The 11376-nt window shown below is 39.8% G+C and overlaps 2 protein-coding genes across 2 annotated transcripts in view; one reads left to right on the top strand and one right to left on the bottom strand.

Annotated features, from left to right (window-relative positions):
* Positions 1 to 425: 425 nt before the first annotated feature.
* tpbg (trophoblast glycoprotein) lies at positions 426 to 2835 on the bottom strand. The gene has a single exon (XM_015017316.1). The coding sequence runs from the start codon at positions 2137 to 2139 to the stop codon at positions 1045 to 1047; it is 1095 nt and encodes a 364-aa protein (XP_014872802.1). The 5' UTR covers positions 2140 to 2835; the 3' UTR covers positions 426 to 1044.
* A 2829-nt stretch (positions 2836 to 5664) lies between these two features.
* The window catches only part of ibtk (inhibitor of Bruton agammaglobulinemia tyrosine kinase), a 37468-nt gene continuing 31756 nt past the window's right edge, over positions 5665 to 11376 (top strand). Inside the window, exons 1-5 of the mRNA XM_015017308.1 lie at positions 5665 to 5832; positions 6557 to 7480; positions 8276 to 8372; positions 8563 to 8687; positions 10367 to 10477. Coding sequence (XP_014872794.1) covers positions 7157 to 7480; positions 8276 to 8372; positions 8563 to 8687; positions 10367 to 10477 — 657 coding nt within the window. The 5' untranslated portion in view covers positions 5665 to 5832; positions 6557 to 7156. The remainder of the gene's footprint in view (positions 5833 to 6556; positions 7481 to 8275; positions 8373 to 8562; positions 8688 to 10366; positions 10478 to 11376) is intronic.

Here is an 11376-nt window from a genome sequence, read left to right as displayed (position 1 = left end):
TTTTTTCTTTCTTATTAGAATCTCCCAGCAGGGAGCAAATTGAACGGGAGATAACAGCTGGCTACTCTCGTCACCTATGCACATCCAGGTAGCAGCTCATTTACATTCCTCCAGAGGAGAGCGGATCCTCTGTTCGGTCTGTAAACGCGCTGGAGGAGCTTCAACTTGCTCGTTAATGAAGATCACACCTAAAACTGTTACCGTGGAGATGAGAGTGTCACACATTTTTCACCCATCGTTGAACTTGTTGACAGTTTGGTGAAAAGGGGTGCCGAGATTTGGCACTTGGCATGTGATTCGTCCCTCAGGAATGAACTGCACCCACCCCTCCGCCCCACCACCAACTGAAATCCTGCTTCAAAGCCTCACATTCTTTTTAAGGGCTGCCGATTAAAGGCCTTCATTTCACACATGTACCAGCAATCCAGATGCTTTTTTTTATTTAGCTAAATATCCTTACAGGAAAAAAACAAACAAAATAAACAGCAATCACATAAATCTACAAAATCCATATACTATGCTATGTGTATTATAATCAGTCCAGAAAAAGGCATAGTCTGCACTGCATATGACATCTTTACATCCCAAAAAAAGGACAAACTCAAGCAGCATAACATCTCTCTGCCGCAAGAGTCCCATCGTCAAGGACGCAATTGACAGGTGGTGTTCACTTAAAAGTTGCAGCACTCCATTCAGTTGTCCTTGTAGGCAAGTAAAAAGACAATTGCAGGAGGTTTCCTCAAAAAAAAAAAAAATTGCCTTGATTCATCGTCCATGCAACGCAACACAGGAAAAAAAAAAAAAAAAAACGCAGTTGGCATGACGGCCGCCAAACATTTGGGCTGGACATGCGGCAGAGGTCGATCGAAAGCGTTGACGGATGCAGCATCTGAATGGCATCGTTGTGCTGTGTTTTGGGGTTTGCGGGGTGGGGGGCAAAAGAAGGAAGACTTTCATGCAAAAGTTGAACAGCATTGAGTCATTTAATTGCCGAGTCCATGACAGTGCCCCCCCACTAATCCCCTCCCACCGTTTCGCCTACCCTCACACGTCCGAGTTGATGCTCAGGTTTGCCAAGCGCGGGTCAGAGTTGATCTCATACCGGTAGTGGTACCCCTCCATGTGGTCCCTGCAGGCGTCCCGGATGTTGTACATCCATCGCTTGATGCCCTTTCTGTTCAAGTAGAGCACCAGCAGGAATATGACCCCGATGAGGGCCAGCACCAGGCCCAGGAAGACGTACGACGTCTCCAGGACCCCCTCCATGTCGCTCGAGCACTTCAGCTGGGACTGCTGCACCTGCAGAAGGGGCCGGTGCCTCACAGCCTCGGGATCAGCGCATGTCAGCTCACGCGCGTCCACCACCTGGGTGGAGTTCTTCAGCCACGCCAACAGGTCGCTGATGAAACAGTTGCACCGCCAGGGGTTCCCAGCCAGCTGCACGCGAAGGTCGAGGCGGAGGCCGAAGTCCGCCATCGTGGCGGCGGGCAGATTCTTCAGGTGGTTGTCCCTCAGGTCGAGGTGACGCAGCGCCAGCAGAGTCTCGTTCTCATCCACGCTCTGGAACATGATGAGGGAGCTGTTGCGGAGGTTCAGGGTGGTCAAGCTGGGAAGGCCCTTGAACATGCCGTCCGGCAGAAAGAGCAGGTCATTGTTGGACAGGTCCAGGGAGGTGAGGTTGGGAAGGTTTGCATGGACAAAGAAATCAAGGGTGGTGTAATTGTTAAGCGACCTGCTGAGGTTGAGGAACTGCAGTTTACTATCATCAGGGAAAGCGCTCTCGCTGAAATTCTGGATTATGTTGTTACTCAAGTCCAGCTGTACAAGGTTTGGCAAGTTTTTGAATGCCCCTGCAAGCACATCCTCCATCTCATTGCCACTCAGATACATTTCTGCCAGGTTTTCCAGACGGGTTGGGAAAGAGGAATCGTTTATTTCAGCGATTCTGTTTCCCGTGACGAACAGGGATTTGGTCTTGGCCGGTAAGGAAGGTGGAATCTTGACCAAGCCCTGGTTTTGGCATTTCACAGTTTCTGAAGTGCACAGGCATTTGTCCGGACAGCAGCGGCAGGACAAGGCGAGCGCGAGGAGGAGCAGCAGGCGCGTCATACCGGACTTGTGAGGTCTCCCAGGGCGCATTTTTGGGAGGCGCACAAATCAGGGAGGGGAAAAAACTGCTTTTCAACAAGCCACCGCTTCGTCTTTCCGTCTGGAACAAAGTTTTTCATCAGAGTTTTTCTCCTTAATCCGATTAAAAACAGCTTCCTGTAACACCTCCATGTAACCGGCCGCGTGGAAGAGGGGGGAGGGGGGGGGTGAGTGAGGGGTTACAAAACCTCCTGTATTAGAAGAGGCTACATTTTCAAGAAACTTCTGCGCACCTTTTCGATAGTTTTCACAAACATCTGCTTTTTTTCCCTCCGTCTTTAAAGCTGCGCGAGGATCCTTCAGGCTCTGGGGAAGCGGGAGAAATGAAGTCAAACGCAGAAAGAAAGACGGTCCAAAAACGTCACTCTGGCAGCGGGTTTCCAGACAAAGCCACTTTTCTTCCAGACAGAGCTGCAACGTATCTCTCGCTGTCTCTCTCTACCAAGTGTACTTCCAGCTTTCTGACCGCCCAGCAGCAGGAGGGAGCAGTACATCACAAGGAGGGAGCGTACCATTACTCCCCCGACAGGAGGGGTGGAGAAAGAATGGGGCTTTTATTAAACCCCAACACCCAAAGTGTACTTTCTAACAAGTCTCCCTCGTGTTATCCCTTCACGTTTTCATTTTTGTGGAAAACCGCTCAGGTTTAAAGGGACAGAAACGGTTTGTGGAGCTCGACAGAAAACCCTAATAAATAAACCCGAAGAGGCCCCCGAAGGAACCAAGAAGCCAAAGGCCTGTTATTAAAACATTAATCTTCTGATTCACACTGATACTGTTACTTTTGAGGATTCATATAAACCCTCTTGGGTTCTAGGCTGTAACAGTTGGGTGGGGAAAACAGATTTAGAAAACAAAAAACAAGTACTTTGTAAAAACTGGTTAAAACATCAAAATTATTTGATTATTTTATAAACACAGTTCAGCCAACCTAAAAAAAACAAAAGTCTGGAATGAAAGAAAATAAACATAACTTATTAAATCTTCTTGTACACACACATAGTGGTGGGGGGTTGGGGCGGGGGTAGTATTTCTTGGGGCCAGATAACAAAAAAATAAAAACAAAAAGCAATATTTCAATGGCTAATATAAGTGAGATGAAAACTTTGATCCTATCTTAATATGGCTGAAGTACAACTTACATACTTGGAAAAAATAAAACAGAAAAAAAAAAATTACGAGAATAAACTAATACTTAAAAAAAGTCATAAAATTATCAAAATAAAGTTGTAATATTATGACTATTCTTGTAACACTATGACTTTATTCACATATCATTTTGACTTTATTCTCATACAGCTTTATTTTGTAAATAGTATGACTTTGTTCTTGTAATATTATGACTTTATCCTTGTAATTTTCTAACTTTATTCTCGTAATTATATATATTATTTTCCCTATTATTCTGTCATACTAAAGCCAAAAGTGCAACATCATATTTTTTTTATTTTTAAGTAAAATCTGATTATTTGGATCTGATAAATTCTTTCATTCATACAACAGTGAATATTATTTGAAAGAAAAATACTTTGTTGTTTTTAGCCAATTTTGCTAACAGGTATGTTAGCATATCTGGTTAGCGTATCACTTAGCAAGTCTGACTGGCTTTCAAACTTGAAACTGGAACCTAAAGTTAGATTTAATGTTTTTTTTTTTTTTTATTTAAGTTCTAATTTCAAAGACTAAGGAACATATGGAACGATTTTTCCTGTTTTACTCTCATCTGCTCCAGTTTGTACTGAAACATCTCAGCTTTTATCTGGTGTACCTTAGTACTGCAGCACACTTCATTCAGGTGTGTTTACTTTGCACAAGAACTGATGTCTCTCCAGGAAGTCCAAGCACCAAAAGAGGTATCAGTAGAACTGTTTCATGAACTCGTTCATATTTGAAAAGGATTAGAAAACACTTGTCTACCCGAATATTGATAAACAGTTTTTTTGTGTGTTTTTTTTTAAATATATAAAAACAGTCCCTCTCTTTGCAGTACTGGTTCAGTGACAAGATTTGAGAAAACAACTCCCCCTCCCCCGTTTTTTTATTTTTTTTATTTTATTTTACAAATCTCTGGAAAAACCCCGAATAGAATAATTCTCTGTTGGTTTATGCAGGATTTAACCACTGAGAAGTAAAAGAAGAAGACGAAGAAGAAAAAAAAAAGAACTGTGGATGGATTTGTGATTGAATATTGATGGAGAGCCCGCTCCTCATTATATCAAATTTGGAAGCCCCCTGATGGTGATCCATTGTGTGTAACCCTATAGCTTTTTACCTCTGTCTGGCCCCTCTCATATTCTTAGCCCTGGGTCAATGGGACAACCATCTGAGTAATTCCATCACACCTGGATTGTGGCTGAAACTGATACCCTCAACGTCTGCCGGGCCTGACATTATGTTTTCCAAGAAGACGCATAAACTTTCGACACTCGACATCACCTGCTCACTCAGAGGCCAGCGTGCTCGAAAGATTTTTCTATGTAGGAAATAAAAACATGTCATCCATAGAAAATATTTTAAGGTGTCGTATTTTGTAAGCACTAAATCGATTCAAAATTAAACAAGGCAATGCGTTGTTCCACAGATAACTGACAGTTTACTAATGCAGCATAAGCATCAGTCACACTTCATTCACGTGATAAAAAAAAACAACAACAACAAAAAAAACATGAAAACTACTATGAGCAGCAGTGAGAAAAACTATTGATTGGACAAAAGAGGACTGGAATCAGACATGGTAGTAGTAGCAGTCATACCTCAGAATTTCTTTGAAAAACGCCTGATGATGCAGCATAGCAACAATTGTTTCCTGCTTCAGGTTTATTATATCTTAGTGACACTTAGCATTTCCTTACTATGATAGCATACAAAAAAAGACAAATTGGAGATCTTTTCTAAATATATAGTCACACAATTAAAATAAAAAAAATCTTTTGAATTTGTTTAAAATTTGTTTTATGAAAGTTAAGGAGTTTTTGATAGCCTTAAGCCATAATAATCAAAGTGAACAGAAATCAACTCTTAATACAGTTTCTGAGTTTGTCGCTTTAAATTCAATTACTCAATTTGCTGAAATAAATTACTCATTTGGGGCATCGTATTTATAAGACATTCACTGCATTTTTCTCATGAAATAAAGTCAACTTTTAATGAAAATTTTAATGCCATACTTAAGTATTTTCAACGGAAAGTCAAGGCCATTAACCAAAATACTATGTAAGGAAGAGACTAGAAACAATATTATTTGAATAACTTTGAAAGTAAACTTCTCATAATGAAATATAATGATTCAATTTAACAGCATTCATTATAGCTATCTTTTTCAGAAAATAATCCCTATTCTTCTTAAAAGTCTAGAAGTGTATTATCTATAATTTTAGGTATTATCAATGCATAAGATTATGAAAAACAAAATTAGCATATGACATAATCTGGCAACAGGATCCTTCACTCGCTTGACGTACCCCCAAAATGGACCAATTGGAGATTAGCATGTTTCCATTTTGACCAATCGCAAGTCTCGATATTAAGTGGGTGTTGTTACCTAACCTGCGGGATTTTAGCCTTGACAAAACTGGGCACAATTTCAAAAGCTGCTAAAGTTTCTTATTTGCAATTATGACACCCTGGATATACGCCGCTAAAGTTACTTTCTCCGTATCCTCTTTTTTCTTCATCTAGCGGAAGGTAAGAGAAAAAAGCATATTTTTATCTATATATTTTCCTCTACCGCAGTAGAATCATCAGGCTAGCTAGCAATGTTCCCTTATAGAAAGCTAACGCAACAGTGTTTATTAGATACTTAAACTAACGAGAACAGTAAAGACCCTTTTATGTGTGTTTTTTTTTTTTTTTTTTTGCTGAACACTTGTCTGCTTCTATATTTTAAATTGGACAACATTCTGAAACAATTTGAGAAGCTAACAGCTAACCGTTAGCTTGTGTGATAGCTAGTTGCAAGGTAGCTTAACGGCAAACATTTCCTATGTAATATTGAATAAACTTTCTTTGAAGTTAAATTTCTTTTACGTGCATACAGTATTGGAATATTTTAGAAACTCAAAGAACCTTAAATGTGATGTTAGCCGGCTAATTTACCCTGTTTCATAATGCTGAAGTTGTGCATTTGTAACTTCGCATCATACGTGTCCACACTCAGCCCATCTAAGCTTTTAAAGTTGATAATTAGGTCAAAGTTGTTATTACCCCAGTCATTTTGACATCCTGACTATGTTCTAGGAACTCACTCACCCTGTTTTGTTACACTAAATGCTTCACTTGGATGACTTTCTGGTGTTAAAGAGCCAAGAAAAGATTTTGAAGTAGCATTAATGAAAATGTTGTTTCCACACACACAAAGTGTAAGTTTTTGTGGTCTTTTCTTAAATGGTGCCTTTATTCTTCTCCCCAGGTGCATTCTACAATTATGGAGTTTTAAAACCAGGAGCGTGAGTTTTGGGGGGGAAAGGTGGCCCAACCCCTCAAGTTGGATGGTTGGGTTGCTGGACGTGGAGGTCAGGGGGTTTTGAAATTGTTGCCTTTTATTTCTTTTATTATTATTATTATTATTATTATTATTTTTTTTGTAAATGGTTGGATAGAAAAACTATTTTTGCAAAGTTTTTGAGATGTACATTTTGTATGAAGCGCATGTTAAGTTTTGTATTTATTGAATTCATCATGCTGGTGTATGCCGCAAGCAGCCTAGTGTGTGTTCAATCCTTGGTCGAAATGGTGGACTGAAGGGAGCCACGGAAAAGGCTCTTGGGGTCGCTAGGGTGCGGTGGAACCTCAACACAAGCACAATTCTAGCGCTCCAAGCCACCTCAACCGTTTTCAAAAACTTTCCTTTCCTCCGAGAGCTTCTTTTTGTTCTGCAAAAACGTTGAGTTGCAGTGTTATTGGTTTGTTTGTTGCGACGTGTCTTGTTTACAATTGTGGGTGGTGGGCTATCAGAAAGGCTCTGTGACAGAAGCGCAAGAGAGAATTTATTTTTTTTGAAGAGGCCAGGATGAGTCTGGCACCTCTGGACTGCACCCCGAAATGCCGGTCCCAGCAACACGCAGACCAGGTGGTGGCGGCGCTGACCAGTGGCTCCGAAGGGAAGCTTCGGGCGTTCCTGGCTTCACACTGCCACAATGCAACCAGCCTGCGAGACGCATTTGGTCGCACGGCCCTTCACCTGGCGGCCTCTCTGGGAAAGAAGGCTCTGCTGGAGTGGCTGCTGAACGCCAAAGGGGCCGATCTGATGTTGAAGGATAAAGAGTCTGGCTGGAATGCGCTGCACCGCAGTGCCTTCTACGGACACATCCACTGTCTCATCTCGTTGGTCAAGGTACGTGTTCACGGATTATGAACTCTTCTTAATTTTGGAGATTTTCTAACAAGTGATCTCTTCCTCTAATTATTTTTCCACACTCTGCATTGCTGTAAACATAAATTTCCATGTATTTTATGACTACTTTGTTCATTCTCAAGTGAAAGTGAAATAATGCAACATTTTTGTTTTTTTTTTGCTTTCTTTTAAACTTTGCCTCAGAGCGGGACAGCAAGACCAAATTTCTATAGCTGAACCTGCAGTAGATCAAATGAAATTCATGTGTTACAAAGGCCTAGTCAAAGTCCAGATCTGAATCCAATTTGGAATGTGTGACAGGACTTCAGTCTGATGCAGTTTGAGCCATTTTGCACAAAAAAAGCTGAAATTTATGTCTACAAATCTGCAAATTTGACATACCCCAAAAAAGTTGTAGCCAAAGGTGATTCTAAAAAAACATCTACTCAAGCAGGCAAAAAAAAATTGCTTACCAATTTACAAACTTTATTTGTAAAGAACAGGATGAAAAACATTTAAGATATTTTTTTCCCTCTGATTTCTGTGATTCTTGGTGCTGAATGATCACATTAAATCCTAATGTTTTTGGTAAGTCGGTGATAATTTGACAAAATAAAAAAAACATTATGAAATGAACTGAAAGTGAAAGAAGCAAAGAAACGATAAACAGAATAAAGTTGTAACACAGAAGTTGTTTGGACTAATTTCTTCCAAAGTGAATATTTTTATATTAATTTGTCTTCTCTTTAATTATTATTATTATTGTTGTTGTTATTATTTTTTGGTCATGTGTAGCACGGTGGACTTTTGTCCACCCTGGACAAGGAGGGTCTCTCTGTCCTGGACCTGACGATGAAAGACAGACCTGCACATGTTGTCTTCAAAAACACTGGTAAGAACATTTGAGACATTCTGCATCGTCTACTTTTGTCCTTTTGGACATTAAACTATGCTTCCTGTGTAAATGAATATGTTTTTTATTTAGCTGCATAGAAGAAGAACATCAAAAGTCTTCTTCTAATAGTTAAACACATAGAGACGGTGTTATGGCTGTTCTTGTAATGATCTTTCCTTTACTGCAGACCCAACAGAAGTGTACATGTGGGGAAGCAATACTAATTTTAGTCTGGGCCACGGCAACCAGGACAGCCGACATCACCCTGAGCTGGTGGACGTGTTTGCCAGGACCGGAGTTTACATCAAGCAGGTAAGAAAACTCCTCACTCCTCAGGAGAGATGGACTCATCATTTCCAGCTCACTGCACCGAAAATTACTTCAATTGCACCTTGTTTATCAAGAGATTGCCGACATATGTTACATCAATGTTCTTTAAAAAAAAAAATGCGCTTGTGCTTTGGAGATAAGTTGCAATTGAGGCTTAGCAGATAACCACTCCCCTCCCTGGAGCCCAGCAGTACACAACCTTCTCCTTAGAGTTCGTCAGCATGTTTTTTTCCCTCATGGCTGACTCATGCTGCCTCTTGCTTTTGAATCTGCAACCCTTGGGAATGTAGGATATTTTTTTTAAAGTTTTGACACTTTTTTTTTTGCTAGCAAGCCACTAACATTGATACTAAATGACTAAACGTTTCTTTTTTTTTTTTTCAAAAGTGTTATGTTAACTGTCTCCAGTGGTCTGGTCTCAGTTTGTGATGTAGTAGATTCGGGTTGTACTGTAACTGTTTAGAAATGTGAGGTTTGAGTTTGCAGAATCTGTTCTCTTTACGTCTAAAAGATAGAAATCTGAAATTTGAGTTTTAACATTTTAAGCTAACACACCATGCCTCTCTCTCTGCAGATTTCCAAAAGATTTGGATTTTTTTTTAGTGAGTGTTTCCAGTAAATCTTTTGGCAATGTTGACTACACAATTTGTCAAACCAGCTGAAGATGTTAAACTTGTGAGGGTGTGGAGGGTTAACACTTGAACCACCAAGTTCAAGGGTTAACCACAGCCAGATGTAGTCAAACAGAGAATGATCACCAGCGTTTTGTCAGTGTGGATCAAATCTATTGGTGTTTGAAGTCATTTACAATTCTAGGTATAGATTAGACTGTTCCTGGGAGGAAATTTAATGGAAAACATTTTATCATTTGCTTCATTTTCAGCAATCTGTTTGGAAAATTAATTTCACCCTGCAATTAACTGCTAATAATAATTGTAGATTTGTGTGCAAAAGTACCACTCAACAAATTCTAAGTTAGTAAAACGGACACTAAATAAGCTATAAAGTTTTTTGTTTTGGCTTCACAACTTGTGGAAGTTTTTCCAGGTAAGTTGTATTTCGCTTGCAAATATCGAGACTGTTTTGAATTAAATAAATAATTAAGCTTTAGCTATTTTCATGTCCCTTTTATTAACAGAAGAAACTTTTTCTACATGTTTCTTCCCGCAAAACGGTTTTCCAACATTCCCCGTGGGTCGGGTAGATCCGATGTCATGGCCACACAATGACCTGGCGATGCAGAGTGTAGGCTTTGTCTTCCTAACCTAATCCAGCAGGTGCTAGAGGTTAAATATTAATTCCACAAATGACATGCTTTTAATTAAATGAGCTACGCCGCTGTGCACGCGTGTGTGCGGACGTCCACATCAATGAGATTCTTCAGGAAACATCCCTGCGCTCTATTGAAGGCTTGAGGGGCCCAATGTATTAATAATGATGTTTGCTTTTCCACTTGTGCCCTGGCCCTTTATTGGCGTAGTGTTTTTAATGTCGCTACATGAGAGCTTGGCTGGATGTCACAGAGGGAGACTCATCAGAGCCTCCAACTATGAGGTCAAAGTTCGAAGTATTACCCAATTACAACAAGCTTGCTTAGAATATTGCTTGGTACAACTACAAGAAATGATGAAAAATCCTGATTATGTATTTTCCTCCTGTAGGTGGTTGTGTGCAAGTTCCACTCTGTGTTCCTGTCTCAGAAAGGCCAGGTGTTTACCTGTGGACATGGACAAGGTGGAAGACTGGGTCATGGGGATGAACAGACCTATCTGGTGAGGTTTGACTCATCACTCAGCACTTCGTCACATACCTTTCTCAATAACTACTAAAAACCAGCTGTTTTCCTCTGTCACTATTCATCCTATGAGCACAGGAAGGTGTAGATCTTGATTATCAAATTTGCTTTGGGTTTTTAAGTTTCCTTTATGTTGAGGGACAACATAAGAGAAGTCTCAATGTATCTGCACATTCTTAAAAAAATCATAACTTTATACGTCTAAAATTAAAGCCTTAAAATGTCTTAAATTAATGTTAAGAAAGTAACTTCCTTAAGTGCATTAATCACAAGTCTTGAATTTTGTCTTGACAAGACTATTTAATCGTATAGTCTGTGAATTTTTTTTTTCTCCTCATGGGACTTTTCTATCAGGCAAAAGTTTCAGTCACACCCAGACATCTACATTTTGTGTGGCGCTGGACGGTTGAGGCTACCAGTAACTCACTGCTAACATACCCTTGCTAGCTATCTAATTGGCTAACTTTTTTTGCGTCTGTTGTAAGTGCAAATTTATCGCCAGTTGATTGGGCGAAGTTCTTACATTTCTGTGGAGATACAGGTCTTATGGTTTTTCTTAAAAAAATCTTAAATTTGAGCAGGTGAAACCTGCAGAAACCTCGTTTTATGCTCATTATTTAAAGCAGAACACAGCTTTGTGCTCTGAAGTTATTTAAAAAGCCAAACTGTAACCACCAGTGATTTGGCAAAAAATGAGACGCAATTCTGAATATCAGGCTGCAGTTATTAGTAAAACTTATTTAAAGTGACGATATTCTAATGCATCCAAATATTTTCAAATATATTCTTATTGTGTTTTATTTGGATGCTTATGTAAAGACCCATTCGATAAAGGAAAATATTGAACTTTCACTAAGTGAAACGCATTATACAGAT

Source organism: Poecilia latipinna, unplaced genomic scaffold (assembly GCF_001443285.1).
Source record: "Poecilia latipinna isolate Pla-1442-1.1 unplaced genomic scaffold, P_latipinna-1.0 Scaffold76, whole genome shotgun sequence".
NCBI lineage: Eukaryota > Metazoa > Chordata > Actinopteri > Cyprinodontiformes > Poeciliidae > Poecilia > Poecilia latipinna.
The sequence above is the reverse complement of the archived record's forward strand: the minus strand, read 5'-3'. Positions and strand labels throughout refer to the sequence as shown.

Excerpts from the sequence above, each read along its gene's own strand:
- tpbg (XM_015017316.1), bottom strand. The coding sequence starts at position 2,139 with ATGCGCCCTGGGAGACCTCACAAGTCCGGTATGACGCGCCTGCTGCTC.